Source organism: Oncorhynchus keta, chromosome 25, assembly GCF_023373465.1.
Source record: "Oncorhynchus keta strain PuntledgeMale-10-30-2019 chromosome 25, Oket_V2, whole genome shotgun sequence".
NCBI classification, from domain to species: Eukaryota; Metazoa; Chordata; class Actinopteri; order Salmoniformes; family Salmonidae; genus Oncorhynchus; species Oncorhynchus keta.
Genome location: NC_068445.1, coordinates 134,128 through 157,964, shown reverse-complemented (window position 1 = coordinate 157,964; position 23,837 = coordinate 134,128). Strand labels below are relative to the sequence as shown.

The window sequence follows — 23,837 nt, the reverse complement described above, 5'->3', positions numbered from 1 at the left end:
ATAGCAGTTAATTATAAAATAGCCACCGCCAGTCTTGCATTACAATTAGTCTGTCAGTTTTGCTTTAGAATAATGAGGATAAACTTACTCTACCAAAACGCTCTGTCCTCTGGTCAGGCATTGTAAAAAATGCTTGTCGTGACATGCCTGGCGCAGCCATCTTCATCTCTTCATATGAAAGAGAACACGTCTGTTGAAGATGGTGCAAAAGTTGATGGTGGCAGGCCAGTAGCCACTCTTTCATGCCTGCTTTACCAGTCTCGAAATGGAGCTCAGGCAATGCCAGATTTTAACGACCTAAAGAGAGGAATGAGTCAATAAAGTTGATCGGTTTAAAAGTCGAACAAGACAAACTAAATAAAGATATACAGCATCCTTAGTATTCATGGTTAAAAGTGCAACAGATCTGCCAGGGCAAACCCTAATTGCCGGTTGTGGACACAGAAAAAAACGTCGCAGGATCTCTACAAGCAGAAGATGATCTAAATAAAAACATCAGATAATAGAATACAATTAATGACATAGGATATTCAACATGGCAATGAAGGTAAATAGAATGTGTTATCTTTTTAAACACAAAAAAGTTACCAAGTTGGTTTGAAGCAGGGCTGCCACTGCAGTGGCTGTAGAAAGCCTTTCACCATGGCATATCGATTGTGGACCACAAAAATGGATTGTTTCACAATCAGCACAGAAGAAGGGACACGGAAGGCAGTCTCTACAGCGCACGACAGCTGGGTTGATACCGCACTGTTGACATTTGGGTGATGAGGTGACATCCTCCACTGTCAGCCAGTTGTTAATGAGATATGGTCTTGACAGATTGAGTTATTATGCTATTGAATCATCACGCAACTAATTAAAAGCAAACACAAAATTAACATCCATCACAAAGCTGATATTCAAACAAATTCAAGAAAATGTGTTATGCACTACAAATTGTAACTAAAATCTTATTTCTCTTGATTTTTTTCAAGAAGCTGCATCAGCCAACGGTTGATATTGGAGAAACACTACAAAAATACTTTATTTAAAAGTGCAAGGTAGCATTATTACATTATTTTTAAAAAAACTAAAAACATTGCTACGGGGTCCTTGAATGAGCTATCGGACAGAAACGTTAGGGTCCATCTCTATGGGCCAAGGCGGTTTCAATGCACCTAGTCTTGCGACTCTGGGACTTTTCTAAATGTCTAGAGCCACATAACTCACCGTGCACTATCGACTTGAGCTCTAGAACATGTTTCTAAAGTTTCAGAGCTCTAGGTCTGACGGTTCTTTGATAGTTTGAACAAAGCTAACTATTGCAGGCTCTGTGTGTCTGTTAGTCCCACATTGTGTCACCGTCCTTGCTGTGTTTGTGTGTGAGTTTTTCTTGTAAATAAGATGTGAGAAATTACTGATTTACAGTTCATGAGGGTTGCCTAATCACACATATGAAGTTTTGGAAAGATGTGTATTTTTTAAACCTTCGAAACAGCCCCTATGCCCCCAATTTAAGGCGCTTCCGGTTGGAACCGGAAGGACAGCTGATCAACTGCGAGGACAGCTGATCGTCCTTGCAGTGGCAGACCACGTGTAACAACACCTGCACAGGATCGGTACATCCGAACATCACACCTGCGGGACAGGTACAGGATGTCAACAACAAATGCCAGAGTTACACAAGGAACGCACAATCCCTCCATCAGTGCTCAGACTGTCCGCAATAGGCTGAGAGAGGCTGGACTGAGGGCTTGTAAGGCCTGTTCTCATCAGACATCACCAGCAACAACGTCGCCAATGGGCACAAACCCACCGTCGCTGGACCAGACAGCACTGGCAAAAAGTGCTCTTCACTGACGAGTCGCGTTTTTCTCACCAGGGGTGATGGTCGGATTCGCATTTATCGTTGAAGCGTTACACCGAGGCCTGTACTCTGGAGCAGGATCGACTTGGAGGTGGAGGGTCCATCGTGGTCTGGGGGGATGTGTCACAGCATCATCAGACTGAGCCTGTTATCAATGCAGGCAATCTCAACGCTGTACATTACAGGGAAGACATCCTTGTCCCTCATGTGGTACCCTTCCTGCAGGCTCATCCTAACATGCAGTATTACAATACCACCAGCCATACTGCTCGTTCGGTGCGTGATTTCCTGCAAGACAGGAATATCAGTGTTCTGCCATGGCCAACGAAGAGCCCTGATCTCAATCCCATTGAGCACGTCTGGGACCTATTGGATCTGAGGGTGAGGGGTAGGGCCGTTCCCCCCAGAAATGTCCGGGAACTTGCAGGTGCCTTGGTGGAAGAGTGGGGTAATATCTCACAGAAAGAACTGGCAAATCTGGTACAGTCCATGAGGAGATGCACTGCAGTACTTAATGCAGCTGGTGGCCACACCAGATACTGACTTACTTTTTATTTTGACCCCCACTTTGTTCAGGGACACATTATTCCATTTCTGTTAGTCACATGTCTGTGGAACTTGTTCAGTTTATGTCTCAGTTGAATCTTATGTTCATACAAATATTTACACGTTAAGTTTGTTGAAAATCAATGCAGTTAACAGTGAGAGGACGTTTATTTTCTTCTCTCTTCCATAGCAGGCATAAAAGAAACACAGACCGGACAAGTGGGTGCAATGGATTATGTTCATTGTAGGTAATTACCATGTTTTCTGCACTATAACTCCCTACTATCATTACACAGTTCAGGCTGGATCTGATTTATCACTAGAGAAACTGTGCAATGTGCACATAGAGCACAGAGAAAACAAACTAAAACAAAACAATTAGTTGCTTTAAATCTGGAAAAATAACAGAAATGTTGGTTAATCGCTCATCACTTACCTTAACCCATACCCTTATTCTAAACCTAACCCTAACTGTAACATTGGCAAGTAGTTGCTTATCAACAGTATGACACTTTCTGTAGCATCCAAATAAAGTGTGATTTTGTATTAGATTACCGCCGACATAAAGACAAAAATTAGCAGACAACAGGTGAAGTAAGTTGAAATTAAGTTTGTTCAACATTCTGACTTGTAATGAGACTGTTCAGGAATGCTGAGCCTACGTTATGTTAGAGATGAATGTGCAAGTATTTCAATCTCTGATTCTAAGAGGCTACCTGTGTATGTATTGGGGCATGGCAGTATAAGCTCAGGCATTTGTATAATTTCTAGATTTTTTTGCATTTCAATGCAGTATTATCGTAAGTAAACTAACAAACTATAACAATTAAAAAAATAAACAAACTGTTCCAACAGCAAGTAGAGGTTGATTATGTGTACTGTCATGTGGAATAGAAGTGTGCTCTTTCAATTAAATGTCTGTCTACTACTATAAGTTCTGACTTACCACAAACCTTTTACATAGCTATGCCAGTTATTGGCCTAAACAGCTGTGATGTGGATGGGATACAAAGGAGCTCAAAATCGTGTATGTTTATGTGGTTTATTTATGAAAACAAAGGAACTCAGAAAATATGGTATCCCATGTAAATAATTACATCAAATATTAACTTTTTGTTTGCCCAGCATCCCTATGTAATTTCACCCTTAAACCCTAAAACTACAACACAAATCTTTAGTTCTCAAAGATTGATGTCTACAGAAGTTACAATACAGTGCTAAAAAATATTTCAGAAAGTTACAGCAGGAGTGCATGCAAATACATAAAATTATTTTATTAAAATATAAAAATTATCTATTATATGTTGACCAAGAACTAAAATGAACAAATAAGTGAATATGGTGAAAACAATTCGTATGACATCCCTCAGGCAAAACAGCTTTTTTTATGTAAGAGGTTGTCAATCTGTATAATGAGGTTAATGGGGATTTAGCAGTTCAAGTTTAAAACATCACCACTACTAACAACTAACAAAATGATCTCAGCTTCGTGAACTGCAGTTGTAAATGATCTAAAATTGATAGAAAATACACTTACCATCTCAGAAATTACAGATACATAATTGTAAAAATCCAGTCACAACAGGTGTATTGTAAAAGGTAAACAAGGAGTTTGAATTCATGATTCTGAATTTGGAAGGAAGACTAGGTTGTGCATTATGACACATCTACCTAGTTCTGTTTACAGAGGTCTTTGTAATGCTCAAATATGAACAAAATAACAATACGATTATTTACTTTTAGATTCTAATTTTCTGTCTTGTGTACGTTTTTTTTTGTGTACGTGGCGATTAGTTGTTTACACAGAGGAGACAGAGAGCCCATTGCTCTCCACTCTTAAAAGAAACAGGCTATACTGTGAGTGTTAATTCACCTACATATGGAATACAACCATAATGTTCAAATGAAAGACTAGCTCAAACACAGACAAAGGAAAAAGTTATAACATTCAATAATGAAAGTTGTCAGATATGGCACATGCCAAATATACAAACAGGCTGGGAAACAAACCACAATAGTGTGTGATGTGTGTTACATCTTAGTAGGGGAGCATTTAACACTGGCGGCAAAAGTGAATTTGTATATGCCACCACATACTGTGGACAGAATATCAAAGCATGAGACTCAAAAATAATCTTTAAGACAATCAGAAAATGTATCAAACAGCAACTTTACTTTCCATAAATGTGTAGATAAAACACTCAGTAAATACAAGTAGGGCCATGATTAAGTCAATGTATCACTCAATCGCAGTCTAGTGTTAACCGTCAACTACATTGAACAGACCCTTGAGACAACAGATTTACAAACACTGAATGGAGAATGGAAGATTGAGAACAAAAATAAACAGTTATCAATTCTCTTCTATAGATGATCGTTAAAACCATTTGTTTTACATTGTCAACAAAAATTGTATGTATGACCATAAAAATAATTATCTTAATTTCTTAAATATAGCTGTATCCATAAAACCGAAATAAAAAAAATGGAATAATGTGTGGTGGCAAAGGTCAAACTAGAGGCAACAGCCATCCCAGGAAGAGAAAGACCATATTTGTTCCTTGAGACAATTTTGTCCAAACCAAAATCAATCTCAGTGTTTCTTAACGGTTTACTACTTATGTAACATAGTCTTTAAAAAATTATAATATTAACTAAACGCATGTTGTTCTGGTGATACCAGGCATTTCCCTTTAAGGGCCAGCAAAAACAAATCCTGACCATGTTCAGTCAGCTATATCTTCTTACACGTTTCCTATGTTTTTCTTTAAAGGCATTTCTAAATACAAAACATTATCAATATCCTCGTCATCGAAAGTCTTTTCATTATCTTATAAAAGTCATCCAGGGGAAGAAAAAAAAGAGAGTAGACTACTAGCTAGAAAGGGGGGTAAATTAACTACGGTAAGAGAGGGACTGGACTGTATGTGGGTCTTTCTCTGATCAATCGGAGTCACTGCTTTCTGAGCTGGAACCACTGGAGCTGCTGCTGCCAGAGTCAGAAGAGCTGCTGCTGCCACTCATTCGAGAGGCGCCCCCTGCTGGCGCCGAGCCTGCCTTCTCTGCACAGGAGAAGGAAGGAGGTAAGGGGAAAGTTAATACTGAGGCATACAGTCAAATCCAGACATATCAACTACAGAAAACAGATAAACATCCTTTTCACAGAGAGCATCAATTGGAGAAGGGAGTAGTACACAGCGGTGTACGCGATCTTCAGTTTCTTGGCAATTTCTCACATGGAATAGCCTTCATTTCGCAGGACAAGAAAAGACTGACGAGTTTCAGAAGAAAGGTCTTTGTTTCTGGCCATTTTTAACCTGTAATCGAACCCACAAATTCTGATGCTCCAGATATTCAACAACTCTAAAGGACAGTTTTATTGCTTCTTTAATCAGTACAACAGTTTTCAGCTGTGCTAACGTAATTGTAATTATCTATTAGCCTTTTAAAATTATGAACTTGGATTAGCTAACACAACGTGACATTGGAACACAGGAGTGATTGTTGCTGACAATGGGCCTCTGTAGGCCTATGCAGATATATTTCCAGCTGCAATAGTAATTTACAACATTAACAATGTCTACACTGTATTTCTGATCAATTTTATGTTATTTTAATGGACAAGAAATGTGCTTTTCGTTCAAAGCCCAAGGACATTTGTAAGTGACCCCAAACTTTTGAACGGTTTAATAAATATACACGTATACAAATCCAAATATACAAATATACATATCAACACACACATATACATACATATACATTCTAGAGGTCTACCGATTAATCGGAATGGCCAATTAATTAGGGCCGATTTCAAGTGTTCATAACAATCAGAAATCTGTATTTTTGGGCGCGGATTTTGCATATTTTTTTTATACCTTTATTTAACTAGGCAAGTCAGTTAAGAACACATTCGTATTTTCAATGACGGCCTAGGAACGGTGGGTTAACCTCTTCAACCTATGGGGGCGCTATGTCATTATTGGATAAAAAAAACGTGCCCGTTTTAAGCGCAATATTTTGTCACGAAAAGATGCTCGACTACGCATATAATTGGCAGCTTTGGAAAGAAAACACTGACGTTTTCAAAACTGCAAAGATATTATCTGTGAGTGCCACGGAACTCATGCTACAGGCGAAACCAAGAGGAAACTCAAACAGGAAATGAGCAGAATTTTTGAAGCTCTGCTTTTCTATCGTCTCCTTATATGGCTGTGAATGTGCCGTAAACGAGCTTATGCTCTCTGCCGTTCGTCCAAGATGTCTGCAGCATTGTGACGTATTTGTAGGCATATCATTGGAAGATTGACCATAAGAGACTACATTTACCAGGGGTCCGCCCGGTGTCCTGTGTCGAAATTATTGCGTAATCTCTAGGTCCATGTGCGTTCCATTTCTTCAGAAGAGAAAGTCAACTGCCACGATGGATTTATCGTCGATAGATATGTGAAAAACACCTTGAGGATTGATTCTAAACATCGGTTTGCCATGTTTCTGTCAATATTATGGAGTTAATTTTGAACAAAGTTCGCGTTTTAATGACTTAATTTTCGTTTTTTTTTCATACCCAAACGTGATGGAGAAAACGGAGCGGTTTGTCAACACAAATAATCTTTTTGTAAAAACTGAACATTTGCAATCTAACTTCTTGCGTCGAGCCATCCCGGATCCGGTATCGTGACTACAGCCTCAAGCTCATTACCATAACGCAACGTTAACTATTCATGAAAATCGCAAATGAAATTAATCTATTTGCTCTCAAGCTTAGCCTTTTGTTAACAACACTGTCATCTCAGATTTTCAAAATATGCTTCTCAACCATTGCAAAACAAGCATTTGTGTAACAGTATTGATAGCTAACGTAGCATTTAGCTTAGCATTAGCATTCAGCAGGCAACATTTTCACGAAAACCAGAAAAGCATTCAAATAAAATAATTTACCTTTGAAGAACTTCGGATGTTTTCAATGAGGAGACTCTCAGATAGCAAATGTTCAGTTTTTCCTGAAAGATTATTTGTTTAGGACAAATCGCTCCGTTTTCTGCGTCACGTTTAGCTACGAAAAAAAACCTGTATCCAGGATTGTGTAAATCTATCCGCAAGCTCATTAGCATAACACAACGTTAACTATTCATGAAAATCGCAAATGAAATGAAATTAATCTATTTGCTCTCAAGCTTAGCCTTTTGTTAACAACACTGTCATCTCAGATTTTCAAAATATGCTTTTGAACCATAGCTAAACAAGCATTTGTGTAACAGTATTGATAGCCTAGCATAGTATTATGCCTCTCTTTCACCATGCAACATTTTCCACAAAAACCAGAAAAGCATTCAAATAAAATAATTTACCTTTGAAGAACTTCGGATGTTTTCAATGAGGAGACTCTCAGATAGCAAATGTTCAGTTTTTCCTGAAAGATTATTTGTTTAGGACAAATCGCTCCGTTTTCTGCATCACGTTTAGCTACGAAAAAAAACCTGTATCCAGGATTGTGTAAATCTATCCGCAAGCTCATTAGCATAACACAATGTTAACTATTCATGAAAATCGCAAATTAAATGAAATTAATCTATTTGCTCTCAAGCTTAGCCTTTTGTTAACACCACTGTCATCTCAGATTTTCAAAATATGCTTTTGAACCATAGCTAAACAAGCATTTGTGTAACAGTATTAGTATTAGTATTAGCCTAGCATAGGATTATGCCTCTATTTCAGCATGCAACATTTTCCACAAAAAACAGAAAAGAATTCAAATAAAATCATTTACCTTTGAAGAACTTCAGATGTTTTCAATGAGGAGACTCTGTTAGATAGCAAATGTTCCGTTTTTACAAAAAATATTATTTGTGTCGACTAATCGCTCCGTTTTGTTCATCACGTTTGGGTAAGGAAAAAAAATAAGTCATTAAAACGCAAACTTTTTTCCAAATTAACTCCATAATATCGACAGAAACATGGCAAACCGATGTTTAGAATCAATCCTAAAGGTGTTTTTCACATATCTATCGACGATAAAATCCATCGTGGCAGTTTACTTTCTCTTCTGAAGAAATGGAACGCGCATGGACCTACAGATTACGCAATAATTTCGACACAGGACACCGGGCGGGACACCAGGTAAATGTAGTCTCTTATGGTCAATCTTCCAATGATATGCCTACAAACACGTCACAATGCTGCAGACAATGGCGGGAAACGACAGAAAGCGCAGGCTCATTCCTGGCGCATTCACAGCCATATAAGGAGACATTGGAACACAGCGCCTTCAGAATCTGGGGCATTTCCTGTATGAAACTTCATCTTGGTTTCGCCTGTAGCATTAGTTCTGGGGCACTCACAGATAATATAATATCTTTGCAGTTTTGGAAACGTCAGAGTTTTGTCTTTCCAAGGCTGTCAATTCCATGCATAGTCGAGCATCTTTTCGTGACAAAATATCTTGTTTAAAACGGGAACGTTTTTTATCCAAAAATTAAAAGAGCGCCCCCTATCTCGAAGAGGCTAACTGAGAGTCTCCTCATTGAAAACATCTGAAGTTCTTCAAAGGTAAATGATTTTATTTGAATGTTTTTCTGGTTTTTGTGAAAATGTTGCCTGCTGAATGTCAGGCATAATACTATGCTAGGCTATCAATAGTGTTACACAAATGCTTGTTTTGCAATGGTTGAGAAGCATATTTTTGAAAACCTGAGATGACAGTGTTGTTAACAAAAGGCTAAGCTTGAGAGCAGATAGATTTATTTCATTTCATTTGCGATTTTCATGAATGTTAACATTGCGTTATGCTAATGAGCTTGCGGATAGATTTACACAATCCTGGATACAGGTTTCTTTCGTAGCTAAACGTGACGCAGAAAACGGAGCGATTTGTCCTAAACAAATAATATTTTTGTAAAAACTGAACATTTGCTATCTAACTGAGTCTCCTCATTGAAAACATCTGTTCTTCAAAGGTAAATGATTTTATTTGAATGTTTTTCTGGTTTTTGTGAAAATGTTGCCTGCTGAATGCTAACGCTAAATGCTACGCTAGCTATCAATAGTGTTACACAAATGCTTGTTTTGCAATTGTTGAGAAGCATATTTTGAAAATCTGAGATGACAGTGTTATCAAAAATCTAAGCTTGAGAGCTAGCATATTGATTTCATTTCATTTGCGATTTTCATGAATAGTTAACGTTGCGTTATGGTAATGAGCTTGAGGCTGTATTCACGATCCCGGATCCGGGATGGCTCGTCGCAACAGGTTAAACAGCTTTAGAAGCTTCTGATAGGCTAATTGACATCATTTGAGTCAATTGGAGGTGTACCTGTGAATGTATTTCAAGCCCTACCTTCAAACTCAATGCCTCTTTGCTTGACATCATGGGAAAATCAAAAGAAATCAGCAAAAATAGTAGATCACAAGTTTGGTTCATCCTTGGGAGCAATTTCCAAATGCCAGAAGGTACCACATTCATTTGTACAAACAACAGTACGCAAGTATAAACACTAGAGGTCGACCTATTAATCGGAATGGCCGATTAATTAGGGCCGATTTCAAGTTTTCATAACAATCGGTAATCAGCATTTTTGGACACCGATCATGGCCGATTACATTGCACTCCACGAGGAGACTGCGTGGCAGGCTGACTACCTGTTATGCAGCAAGGAGCCAAGGTAAGGTGCTAGCTAGCATTAAACGTATCTTATAAAAAATAATCAATCTTAATTAACATGATCACTAGTTAACCACACATGGTTGATGATATTACTAGTTTACCTAGCTTGTCCTGCGTTGCATATAATCGATGCGGTGCCAGTTAATTTCTCATTGAATCATTGCCTACTTCGCCAAACGGTTATTTAACAAGCGCATTCGCGTAAAAAGCACTGTCGTTGCACCAATGTGTACCTAACCATAAACATCAACGCCTTTCTTAAAATGAACTCAGGCATATATTTTTTAAACCTGCATATTTAGTTGATATTGCCTGCTAACATGACTTTCTTTTAATTAACTAGGGAAATTGTGTAACTTTTCTTGCTTTCCGTGTATATGCACCAGTTTGGGCCGCCTGGCTCGTTGCAAACTGTGTGAAGACCATTTATTCCTAACAAAGACCGTAATTAATTTGCCTGAATTGTACATAATTATGACATAACATTGAAGGTTGTACAATGTAACAGCAATATTTAGACTTTGGGATGCCACCCGTTAGATAAAATATGGAACGGTTCTGTATTTCACCGAAAGAAGAAACATTTTCTTTTTGAAATGATAGTTTCCAGATTCGACCATATTAATGACATAAGGCTTGTATTTCTGTGTGTTATTATGTTATAATTAAGTCTATGATTTGATATTTGATAGAGCAGTCTGACTGAGCGGTGGTAGGCAGCAGCAGGCTCGTAAGCATTCATTCAAACAGCACTTTAGTGTGTTTGCCAGCAGCTCTTCCTTGTGCTTCAAGCATTGAGCTGTTTATGACTTCAAGCCTATCAACTCCCGAGATTAGGAGTGTGTAACCGATGTGAAATGGCTAGCTAGTTAGCGGGGTGCGCGCTAATAGCGTTTCAATCGGTGACGTAACTCGCTCTGAGACCTTGAAGTAGTTGTTCCCCTTGCTCTGCAAGGGCCGCGGATTTTGTGGAGCGATGGGTAATGATGCTTCGAGGGTGGCTGTTGTCGATGTGTTCCTGGTTCGAGCCCAGGTAGGGGCGAGGAGAGGGACAGAAGCTATACTGTTACACTGGCAATACTAAAGTGCCTATAAGAACATCCAATAGTCAAAGATATATGAAATACAAATGGTATAGAGAAAAATAGTCCATTAGTCCTATCATTTCGATAATCCTATAACTCCTATAATAACTACAACCTAAAGCTTATTACCTGGGAATATTATATAAAGTCCTTTTAACAGGAACCACCAGCTTTCTTTCATATGTTCTCATGTTCTGAGCGAGGAACTTAAATGTTAAATGTTAATGTTTTTTTACATGGCACATATTGCACATTTACTTTCTTCTCCCAACACTTTGTTTTAGCATTATTTAAACCAAATTGAACATGTTTCCTTTGGGGCAAATTTTATTTTATTGATGTATTATATTGAGTAAAAATAAAAGTGTTCATTCAGTATTGTTGAAATTGGAATTATTACAAATAAATAAATACATGTAAAAAAGATTGTCTGATTAATCGGTATCGGCTTTTTTTGGGGTCCTCCAATAATCGGTATCGGCGTTGAAAAATCATAATCGGTTGACCTCAAATAAACACCATGGGACCACGCAGACGTCATACCGCTCAGGAACGAGATGAGTTCCGTCTCCTAAGTTGAACGTACTTTGGTGTGGAAAAGTGGAAATCAATCCCAGAACAACAGCAAAGGACCTTGTGAAGATGCTTGAGGAAACAGGTACAAAAGTATATATATATCCACAGTAAAACGAGTCCTATATCGACATAACCTGAAATGCCGCTCAGCAAGGAAGAAGCCACTGCTCCAAAACCGCCATAAAAAAGCCAGACTACGGTTTGCAACTGCACACGGGGACAAAGATCGTACTTTTTGTAGAAATGTCCTCTGGTCTGATGAAACAAAAATAGAACTGTTTGGCCATAATGACCATCATTATGTTTGGAGGAAAAAGAGGGAGGTTTGCAAGCCGAAGAACACCATCCCAACCGTGGAGCACGGGGGTGGCAGCATCATGTTGTGGGGGTGCTTTGCTGCAGGAGGGACTGGTGCACTTCACAAAATAGATGGCATCATAAGGAAGGAAAATTATGTGGATTATATTGAAGCAACATCTCAAGACATCAGTGAGGAAGTTAAAGCTTGGTGCAAATGGGTCTACCAAATGGACAATGACCCCAAGCATACTTCCAAAGTTGTGGCAAAATGGCTTAAGGACAACAAAGTCAGGGTATTGGAGTGGCCATCACAAAGCCCTGATCTCAATCCTATAGAAAATTTGTGGGCAGAACTGAAAAAGAGTGTGTGAGCAAGGAGGCCTACAAACCTGACTCAGTTACACCAGCTCTGTCAGGAGGAATGGACCAAAAATCACCCAACTTTTGCAGGTCTTTTGCAAGTTAAACAATTTCAAGGCAATGCTACCAAATACTATTTGAGTGTATGTAAACTTCCGACCTACTGGGAATGTGATGAAAGAAATAAAAGCTTTAATAAATCATTCTCTCCACAATTATTCTGACATTTCACATTTTTTTAAATAATTTTACTAGGATTAAATGTCAGGAATTGTGAAAAACTAAGTTTTAATGTATTTGGCTGAGGTGTATGTAAGCTTCTGACTTCAACTGTGTACACACACACACACACACACACACACACACACACACACACACACACACACACACACACACACACGAGGTCGACCGATTATGATTTTTCAACGCCGATACCAATTAATCGGACAATTTTTATATATTTGTAATAATGACAATTACAACAATACTGAATGAACACTTATTTTAAATTAATATAATACATAAAAAAAAAACAGCTAATGTTTAAGTTCCTTGCTCAGAACATGAGAACATATGGAAGCTGATGGTTCCTTTCAACATGAGTCTTCAATATTCCCAGTTAAGAAGTTTTAGGTTGTAGTTATTATAGGACTATTTCTCTTTATACCATTTGTATTTCATATACCTTTGACTATTGGATGTTCTCATAGGCACTACAGTATTGCCAGCCTAATCTCGGGAGTTGATTGGCTTGAAGTCATAAACAGCGCTGTGCTTCAAGCATCGCCTCTACACTGTTGACGTTGAGACTGGTGTTTTGCGGGTACTATATAATAAAGCTGCCAGTTGAGGACTTGTGAGGCGTCTGTTTCTCAAACTTGACACAAATGTACTTGTCCTCTTGCTCAGTTGTGCACCGGGGCCTCCCACTCTTTCTATTCTGGTTAGAGCCAGTTTGCGCTTTTCTGTGAAGGAGTAGTAAACAGCGTGTACCAGATCTTCAGCTTCTTGGCAATTTCACGCCTTCATTTTTCAGAACAAGATTAGACTGACGAGTTTCAGAAAAAAGGTCTTTGTTTCTCGCCTTTTTGAGCCTTGAAATCTAACTCACAAATCCTGGTGCTCCAGATACACAACAAGTTTAAAGTTTTATTGCTTCCTAAATCAGAACAACAGTTTTCAGCTGTGCAAATGTAATTGCAAAAGGGTTTTCTAATGATCAATTAGCCTTTTAAAATGATAAACTTGGATTAGCTAACACAACGTGCCATTAGAACACAGGAGTGACAGTTGCTGATAATGGGCCTCTATGTAGATAGTCCATAAAGAAAATACGCCGTTTCCAGCTACAATAGTGATTTACAACATTAACAATGCCTACACTGTATTTCTGATCAATTTCATGTTATTTTAATGTACTTTTGTTTGTTGCTTTTCTTTCAAAGACAAGGAAATTACTAAGTGACCCCAAACTTTTGAACAGTAGTGTGTATATATAAAAAATAAATTACAGGGGGCAGTTTGGAAAAAACATATCCTGTCCGAATCGTCCTCTGGATTAACAGACATTCTGTGATAATAAATACATAACCAACTAGTCCCAAAGCGAATAGGGCATTAGCCTTAATAATAACTCCTGCAGAACTAAGCATTCCTTGCAGTAAAATTATACACCAAATGTACGCAAAATTTGGACTTGGGAACAGGAGTAGAGAAATATGATTTCTTTCTGAATCTTGAGAGAATGCAATGCTCAGTTATATACAATCTTTAGAGGTGCTGTCTTCATCATGAAAGCATCATAAAAGGTGATAGTACATCAACGAGTGATGTAAAGTACTAAAGTAAAAATACTTTAAAGTATCAGAACTTCACCATTTATAATTTTGACAACCTTTACTTCAATATATTCCTAAAGAAAATAATGTACTTTTTACTCCATACATTTTCCCTGACACCCATTTTACATTTTGAATGCTTAGCATGACAGGGATATGGTCCAATTCGCACACTTATTAAGAGAACATCCCTGGTCAACCCTATTGCCCCTGATCTGGCTGACTCATAGCACACATGCTTTGTTTGTAAATGATGTCTGAGTGTTGGAGTGTTTCCCTGGCTATCTGTAAATACATTTTTTTTTTAAAACAAGAAAACAGTGCTGTCTGGTTTGCTTAATAAGGATTTTTACAATTATTTATATGTTTACTTTTGATACTTAAGTATATTTTAAATCAAATACTTTTAGACAAGAATTTCACTTGGTGACTCAACTTTTACTTGAGTCATTTTCTATTAGTTATCTTTAATTTAATCAAGTACGACGATTGGGTAATTTCAACCACATAAAATATGCATCGAAGCCGAACTGAAAAAAGTTGGGTCGTTTTCACAGTATTCTTTTTCCTTACAACTGATCAAACTGATGTCATTTGGACATTTTTCACAGAAAGTCTTACGTTAGTTTTTTTTACTGTATTGCAGTTTATTTTCTCCCCAGTCCCGAAAGGTCTTAGCATTGCGAAAGACGACAGAGAAAAGTTTATCGATGTCACCTAGATTGAAGCATTCATTCTATCAAGCTATTACATTATTCTGTTGAGCAAGGGTATATTTAGTATTTTAGGGAAACACATGACAAAAGAGAAGCTACATACATCTAATTATAGACAAGTTGACTAACAAATAGCCTAACAAAATGTTGGATATTATAAGCAGAAACATATCTAAATCAGGCAAAACAAAATCCTGCATACACACTCCAAAAATCGTTCTGCAGTCTGACCGTAGCCTACAGCGCATTTTCTATATTTATGGGTTAGGTTGGGTGCAGGCCTCAGAGTTTCACTTTATCGCATATAGTTGAGCAGTTGCGGATGGGTTATTTGCAATTGCGGGCGGGTGAACAAGCACTTGACCTGTTTCACCACTACCTTACGGCACAACGCCTCTTCCCTATTTCACCTAGATATTTTTTGTATATGTATTGAAATGTAGGCTGTGTGTGCCGTTTCTAAATTCATGTAGTTCTGTTCTGTGCTTTACTTGTCTATTTATGTTCTGTAATATGTCATGTTTCATGTGGACCCCAGGAAGAATAGCTGATGGTTTCACAACAGCTAATGGGGATCCTAATAAAATACCAAAAAGCAAATGTGCAAAGGGTGAGTAACATCCGTGCTAAAAAGTGGGGGAACAAACGCAAGGGTGTATTTAGTAAACAGGCAGAGAAAAGAGGTTTACCCCTGAAGAACCAGGTAACCATTAGCGACTGGAGAAGGGTATCTGTAAAAACAACAAGAGTAATAGCTCACAACTTACGTAAAAGTTTCCGCTGCTTTTTTTGCAAACAGGACTTGACGTATCGTTCGAGCTCACGAAGGGTAGAGGGCTTGAGTGTCTCAAAGTCTATCTCTATCTCGTCCGGATTGGAGTCACGCAGGGAAGGCTCCCGGGCCTGGATGATGTGGACCACCCTACCCAACTTCTCACCCGGAAGACGGTTGATGTCCAGGCTAAGCTGGCGCTTCTCGTCGTATGACATGGGAAGGGACGGCTCCTCTTCAGACTCGTTGTTCGCCACCGCCACCTTGGTCCCTTTCTTTGTTTGCCTGAAAATGTTTTGGTCAGATCTTTGATAGGCCTACGGGTTTTGCCTCTGTCAGGATCAAATTAGCACTGAGAGAAGTTTAAAGTACAGATGATTTACATCTGGATCAGACTACAAGGGGAAAGTGTAACACAGCAGAGCTTAACACTGTTACAACAAGTGGCATGGATAATGATGATTCATCCAAAAGTTCAAGTTCCCTGCAGTAAATGAGCAAATTAATTGTGACAAATTCTGAAACGGATACAGTGCCTTCAGATAGTATTCATATCCCTTAACTTATTCCACATTTTGTTGTGTTACAGCCTGAATTCAAAATGTATTAGATATTTTTTTTACACACAACGGAGCATAAAGATGGCATGAAACTATGTTTTTAGAATTTGTAGCAAATGTATTGAAAATGAAAAAGTCTAATTTACATAAGTATTCACACCCGAGTCGATACATGTTAGAATAATTTAAGTCAAAACTAACTAGGCCACTCAGGAACATTCATTGTCGTCTTGGTAAGCAACTCCAGTGTATATTTGGCCTTGTGTTTTAGGTTATTGTCCAGCTGAAAGGTGAATGTCTCCCAGTGTCTGTTGGAAAGCAGACTGAACCAGGTTATCCTCTAGGATTTTGCCTGTGCTTAGCTCTATTCCGCTTATTTTTATCCCCTCAAAAAACTCCCTAGTCCTTGCTGATGACGATCATACCCATAACATGGTGCAGCCACATGCTTGAAAACATGAACAGTGGTACTCAGTGATGTATTGGATTGGCCCCCAACATAACAGTTTGTATTCAAGACCAAGTAAATTTCTTTGCCAATTTTTTTGCAGTTTTACTTTAGTGCCTTTTTGCAAATCTGATGCATGTTTTGGAATATTTTTTAGTCTGTACAGGCTTCCTTCTTTTCACTTTGTCATTTTAGGTTATTATTGTGGAGTAACTACAATGTTGTTGATCCATCCTCAGTTTTCTCCTATCACAGTCATTAAACTCCATAACTGACTTCAAGTCACCATTGGCCTCATGGTGAAATCCCTGAGCGGCTTCCTTCCTCTCTGGTAACTGAGTTAGGAAGGACGCATGTATCTTTGTAGTGACTGGGTGTATTGATTCACCATCAAAAGTGTAATTAACTTCACCATGCTCAGAGGGATATTTCATTTCTGCTTTTTACACATCTACCATTTGCGAAGCATTGGCCTTTGTGATTAAATCTGTGTATGAAATTCACTCCTCGACTGAGGAAGCTTACAGATAATTGTATGTGTGGGGTACAGAGATGAGGTAGTCATTTAAAAATCATGTTAAACACTATTGCACACAGAGTACATTTTTACTCCTGAACTTATTTAGGCTTGCCATAACAAAGGGTTTAAATAATTATTGACTCAAGACATTTCAGCTTTTCATTTTTAATTTCTAAAAACATAATTCCAGTAGTGTGTGTACGCCAGTGACACAAAAGTTTAAATTCAAGCTGTAACACAACAACATTTGGAAAAAGTCAAGGGGTGTGAATACTTTCTCAAGGCACTGTATGATAAGACTGGGCAGTAGTACCTGGTAGCCGCCCCCGTGCGGTTTGGTTTCCGGGCTGGAGCCTTCTTCTGATTAGCTGGCTTGGTTTGCTGTGTTGACTTGGGCTTCTTCTCGTCATCAGCCTTCCCCTTGTTGGCTTTGTCTTTGTCTTTCTTCTTATCTTTTTGCTTTTTCTCCATTTTCTTTGGTTTACTTACTGGGGCCTGCGACAGAACAGCCAGCTGTTCATGAACGGCCTTCAGCTGAGGAGAGAAGCAGAATAAAGAGTCACGATGAGCCCAGATGTTAGTTTATATAGGGTAAAGCGGATGCAGAGACTGGGACAAGGTACTGGAAGTGATGGAAAAATACAGGCATCAAGGGTTAGCTATTGTGGGATGTAGGTATGTGTAACCTGTTGCAGAAAATGTCTTGGACCATTATGTCACAATTATGACAGTTATATTGGCCCTAGGAGGAACGTTTTATTTTCCATTGACTTTGAATGGGTCTCATTTTCTAGCCAATTCATGGGTTTGCTTGATTGACTTAACTTTTAAAGGGTTGCTGCATCTTAAATCATCCTCAAGTTACCGTATTCATGTATTGTATGTGCATTAATTAACTATACACTTACTCATATTTCTACATATATTCTCAAATGAAAGCTCAGGAAACAATCAAGAGTGTGTGTGTAAATAGTGTACAGTCATTGATCTCATAAAAACAGTACTATACTGGCAAGGAAAAAAACGAGTCTCGTTAAATAATTTCCCATTGGCCCCTGGAAAAAAGCTGTCAGAGAAGCACACCAGGCCACCAGCCTGTACTGTGGCTGTCTACCGAAAACTTTAAAACAATAAGCAAATGCTGACTCCCAAAGTGACGCATTGACTGATTGCTTTTTGAAGAAACAAGTAATATAAAACAGAAAAAGAATAACATATAATTGTGAACGCTCTCAGTGACACTTCCTTGTCTTCAGCACAAAGACATTGTTCTTTAGGAGTTATTCAACTTGGAAGAAATAAGAACCTACAACACAACAACACATTTGAAATCATTGCCAGAATCATAAAAAAAACACTAACATCACCAGCAAACACTGTGACCACCATGAAAACTAACATTTCCCATTTTTAAACCACTAAAAAAATGTGACAATGGGAGAAAAAGTAACTACCTGCATCTCACAAAAAGCCTTAAAAAGGAATATCTAGGGCTACATGTCAAAGAGCAAGCTGACTACTGAGGGAAATACCTTTAGCACACTTACAACCTGTTTAATAGTTCTCATCCCCACATGTAACCCTCTACCGCTCTTTCAACAAGGTGCAATACAAAAATAAAAGTTTTGTGGGGACGGGGAAGTAAGAGATAAATCACCTGAAAACGTTTGGCACACCCGTTTTTTCCCCCCGCCCTGTTACCATTGGGGTGCTCCACAGTGATTTGCTGGTAAGAAAGCCAAAGGGGAAATCAGGGGACAAAGATAGAAAACTCCAAAGATCATGTTAACATTCTAGTAGCACAACAAACTATTTCATTAGAGCTAAAAACTATCACCATTGGTATGAATGAAATGTAAAACATTGCTCTAAAAATGTGAGCTCTACAGTTTCAGCATGCAAGCCATAATACCAAGTTATTCTAACAGTTTATTTCAGCATTTGTAGCGGCAGAGGGTTAACTATGTCACTTTTACTCTGGAGGGCTGGCTGAAAATCATTTCTGAACATCGTGGAGTGGCTTAGATTTTTAAGGGTTAGCGGTCTAAATCTGAAGTGGGGCATGGGGGGGGGGGCATCTCCCTGTTCATCCATCCATGGGTTTTGGATCTTGGTCCTTGGTTGTGAGAACCCACCTGTTCCGAACCCACCTGTTCCTGCAGTTCGGCGAGCCGCGTGGCCCGCTCCTCCTCTGAGTCGGAGCTCTCCGAACTGGAGGTGTTGCCGCTGCTCTCACTGCTCTCTGTACTCTTGCTTACCACCGGCATGGTGGAGAGCTGGGTGGCTTCGATGGGCTCGTCCGGCATCTTGGCAAATCGCATCTCAAACACATCCTGAGAAACACAAGACAAGGGGTAGTTCAACCGACAACTCTCCAATGAGGTGGTGTGAATATCTGATTAATCTTATCCTACCTGGAGCTTCCTGGCCATCGCAACAACCTCGTGGTCGGGGGGGTTGTACTTGTAGCAATTTGAAAACATTAACCGGACGTCTGTCGCAAAGCTTTGGGCGTCTTGGTAATCTCGACTGTCCATTTTTTTCTGTTAATACAGAGCAAACAGTCAGAGCCTTATTATTGAGATAGAGATCTCTATAAAACTCTAAACAAATATATTAGCAAAACAGATGTAATTGTCCTCCCCTTAGCAGTGACTGTTGTTGAGGGATAGTTCCATGTGAACTATTCTTAACCACCAAATAAAAACATTGGTCAAATTATTTTCCTCCACCAAGTAGACAGCCAGGCTTTGGAGGGTAATTTAGAAGAGTTAGTAGTGAGTCGAGGGAGTGAATAGGGTACCTACTTTGACAGTGCTCAGGTCCATGGGGTGTTTGATTATCTCATGGTAGTCATGCAGTTCTAGCGCTTCAGCATCTACAGGCTTGTAGAAAGGCCAAGCGTGGGCCGTGTACTTCTTGGACAGCATCTCCTTCAGGATGACTTCGCAGTGCTTCAGCTGCTCGCCGAGCTTGCCTTTCTTGCCACTGAGCAGGGGCGCCTCTCCATCCTCTGTGTCCTTCTTGGGGGGCTTGACGGACCGCACTGTGCTCTCCCGCCTGGACAAGACATTCTCCTGTTTGGATTCTAGGAGCTGGGTAGGGGAGTCACTTCTACTGGCCGAGATTGCTGAGGTGGTGGGAGTTGTTGTGTCTGCTTTCCGCTTGACCCCCTTTTTCTGTGGAAATGACAATGTCCAAATGCAAATATATCAGTAGCCTCTTCTCTTCATCAATATATGGCATGTTAGAATTTCTCTCAGATTTCTAATGGATTATATCCTAAGACAACATTTTGACGAGTAGAACTGTAAAATACGCTCCCCACAAGAATCCTCCGTTAGACTGTAGAGCTAAATGAAAAGACCCCCTAGAGCAGCCTGTCTCTCTGGGACTTACTTTGATGACTGGCTGTGCCGTTGGAACCACAGCCATCATGGAGGCAGCGGTAGGCACAGCTCGGACAGGGGTAACAGATGTAATGGTTGGCATTGGCGTGGCTGCTATGACAGGATTCTGAGATAGAAGTGGAGGGGAGCTGGGGTAAGAAGATGGGGGTGAATCCGTCGACTCACCCTGTGCTTGGCTCTCTGCAAGAAAGATGATGGAAGCAAAAAGGTGTAAATGACAGACATTTCCTCAGCGCATGAGTCCCTATCAACTGTGAAAGGCTGGACTTGCCTGCACTAACGGGCCCTCCTGGTTTGCGGGCTGCTTTGACTTTGGGCACCGGTGGTAGCAGCTCCACCTCCTCCTGAGGCATTTGGGCCACTTTCTGTAAGAATATCTTCTCTAGAGCTTGGGCCATCAGCACAATGTCATCTGTAGGCTGTGGGAACACAAGAAAGGATGAGTTATGGGTCAAGATTAAGGTGAACAAGGTCAGATGGTTCACTTGATCATAATCATCACAGCTATTAAAAATGCCTACGGGGCACCTCTAGACTGACTAGAGGAAGTATAAATACATCCTCCTCGTAATGAGTCAAAATACAGTCCAAAAGTCTTCATCAATGTCACTGAAAAAACATTGTGTGTGTAAACTGTGTGTAAACTGTATCTGTATGTGATCCAGTGAAAACACTGCTAAAGGAAATAAGCTCTGTGAACTACTTGTTGAGTGCAGACCTTGTTGTTTTTCGCATCTATATATTTTTATGAATGGCAAAGGAGAATTCACCTTGTTGTAGATATAACAGTTAGTAAACATTGTATTGAAGTCCTGCATACACTCGCTGGCACTCCAGTAGTAGTTATTCTCTAGCCTCTTCTTTATTGTTCCCATGTCCATTGGGCTCTTGATAACTTTATGATAGTCCTGTATGACAGCATCAAGAGGAAAGTAGAATTCACTATGAATGAGCAATAACAAAACAGCCAGGAAATAAAGAAAACGTTTTAAGATTATGATTGTTCAACAATGAGGGGTTAGGGTTAGTTTAGGAACAACACCAAAATGTACACACATCCACACAATGTATATATTAAAATGCAACAGCCTACTTTTACCCAGAGGCAAATATTGTTAAAGGTAGAATCATTTGTTACTACATACATTTTAGACTTAGACATTAATGACATATACCTACTGATTCTTGGAGAATATAACTTAGAAATGTCTCATGAGCATAGTTCAACTGTCATACCCCATCAAAACCCAATATATAAGCCTGTTTCACTCCAATGTTTGTTAAACGTAAACAAACATTGTAGCCTCAAAACATGGTTAAAACTACGCATTTGATATTATGGATGGTCAGTCCTTGAATCCATAGCTCAGTCTATGAATTTGAGAGTGGTTACATTTCTCCAGGTCCATTCCTCAGCTTTTTACCAAAACAGAGGGGGGGTCCACACTTTGTTATTGTCTCAATTAAGGATTCTAGCATTAAGGCTCTGATTTTAGTACCCCATACTGACTACCAATAACAGAGAGAAAACTACTGAGTGTGGAATTGACTTACGGCAAGACATAATTTGATGGCATCCACAGGTGTGTAAAAGGGCCACGCAAACTGATGCTTCCATAGAGTCTTCACCACAACGTTCTGCATGTACTGTAGTTGGTTTGTTTTCCGGCCAGGCTTGTTGGGGTTGGTGAACTCTGGTGGCGGGGGATTGACAAGTGCTGGGGCGGATGCAGGAACAGCCGACATACTGGCAACAGGAGAGCACTTCTTCCCTGTTCTACAAAACGTCTGAGTCTAGTGTTTTCAATAGATACTTTGCTCCTCTTTCAGCTCATTATTCCTCCAGCAGTACACACATCCCATCACCACCTGGGTGTATGTGCCCTGCCAAACAAAATGGTCAAATATTGGAATTAGAATTTTCTGAAAGTGCTGTTCAGAAAATATGAGACCTTCAGATGCCATCCTCACAGACAGTAGTCAAATCTCGAGTCAATTGGGCTAATATTTTATGAGAATGACTGAGCTATGGTGGCTAAATTCTAATAAACTAAAAGTCAAATGAATCTAAAATGTGAGTACACATACATGTAGCCAAAGTAATATAGCCTACACAAACCACTTAGGAATTCTAACAGAGGCAAAGAAGTGAGCATTTCGCTGGGCAACAGCAATGATGCAGAGATCAACATTCACAAAAGTACACATTGTAGGATAATAAACTACGCCAAAATCTGGCACGTTTAGCAATTACAAATCCATATGGCTAAATGTAGACAGATTAGCTAGTTACTCGACTGGGCGTACACACTTTATTTCACAAAATAGTAGCCATTTACAATTTAGCGACCGGGTGCATATGGTTGTGCATCACATCTATTCCTTTAAAAAGATGGCGGGCAGGGGGATGCTATAGCTGTTTGCTACAGTAACTAGCCTCTCAATAGGCAAAATGCTAAATGTGCACGCAATGCAAATAGCTAACTTACACACTAGTTCATGTGAAGTACAACTAAAATGCTGACCAGTGCGTTGTAGAAGCGCTGAAAATAATATGAAACGATAACTAGGTTTCCATTTCAACTTTGCATACGACAAATGTAGCGTTAGCTAAGGTTAACTACTAGCCTAACAAATCCTCGCTAACTAAGCTTTGTATGCATTGTTTCAATCAAGGCGCCGAGCGGGCAGGCTGACTCAGAAAGCAACCTATGGATTGAGTGTATTGAGAAACACTTCGATATGCATCCCATCCTTTAAATTACACAAATCAGGAAAAAGTACATATTTTACTTTATTACTTTCTCAAGTGGCTCCAATGGTTGTTCGCTCGCAGTTTTCTGGTACCTTTTTATTTCAGCGAAGTAGCATAATAGACGGGTTATCGGCTGTCTGATATCCCATGCGCAATTTCGAGCAGCATCATGGTCCTTGTTGTGTTTTGATGGGTAAAGCATTTGGAATTGGAGGTATGTCGCTAAATGACTGACTACATATCCCGGGATGCAGCTCCTTAAGCACAAGCCATGTTTTGGCACAGGGAGCGTTTGAGGGGTAAAGGCCAGAGATATCGCAGAAAAGAGGAGATGGAAATCCCATTGGACATTGACCAAAGACTGTCGACCAATCGTGTTTACGTTGTCATGTTGCGTCACGCTGTATCGTCACGCAACACTCCGAGTCTATATTTGTATGT

General features: G+C 39.4%; 1 protein-coding gene across 6 annotated transcripts; it reads right to left on the bottom strand.

Annotated features, from left to right (window-relative positions):
* Positions 1-3,423: 3,423 nt before the first annotated feature.
* On the bottom strand, positions 3,424-23,664 carry LOC118376106 (bromodomain-containing protein 3-like). Of its 6 annotated transcripts, none has more exons than XM_052478461.1 (12): positions 23,435-23,664; positions 22,196-22,525; positions 21,412-21,549; positions 20,909-21,060; positions 20,631-20,817; positions 20,039-20,410; positions 19,646-19,774; positions 19,367-19,564; positions 18,889-18,957; positions 17,545-17,765; positions 15,699-15,988; positions 3,424-5,457 (listed from the first exon to the last, which is right to left on the bottom strand). In XM_052478461.1, exons 2-12 carry the CDS (start codon positions 22,385-22,387, stop codon positions 5,339-5,341), a joined length of 2,067 nt encoding a protein of 688 aa, XP_052334421.1. In that variant the 5' UTR covers positions 22,388-22,525; positions 23,435-23,664; the 3' UTR covers positions 3,424-5,338. The 6 variants fall into 6 exon arrangements, with proteins under 6 accessions (XP_052334421.1, XP_052334420.1, XP_052334423.1 ...); XM_052478460.1 differs by having other exon boundaries at positions 23,443-23,664; XM_052478463.1 differs by having other exon boundaries at positions 19,382-19,564; positions 23,443-23,664.
* Between the last annotated feature and the right edge of the window lie 173 nt (positions 23,665-23,837).

Excerpts from the sequence above, each read along its gene's own strand:
- LOC118376106 (XM_052478461.1), bottom strand. The coding sequence starts at position 22,387 with ATGTCGGCTGTTCCTGCATCCGCCCCAGCACTTGTCAATCCCCCGCCA. Across the intron at positions 21,061-21,411 it reads ACTGTTATATCTACAACAAG|CCTACAGATGACATTGTGCT; the intron begins GTGAATTCTCCT and ends GTGTTCCCACAG. Across the intron at positions 20,411-20,630 it reads CGGCACAGCCAGTCATCAAA|AAAAAGGGGGTCAAGCGGAA; the intron begins GTAAGTCCCAGA and ends TCATTTCCACAG.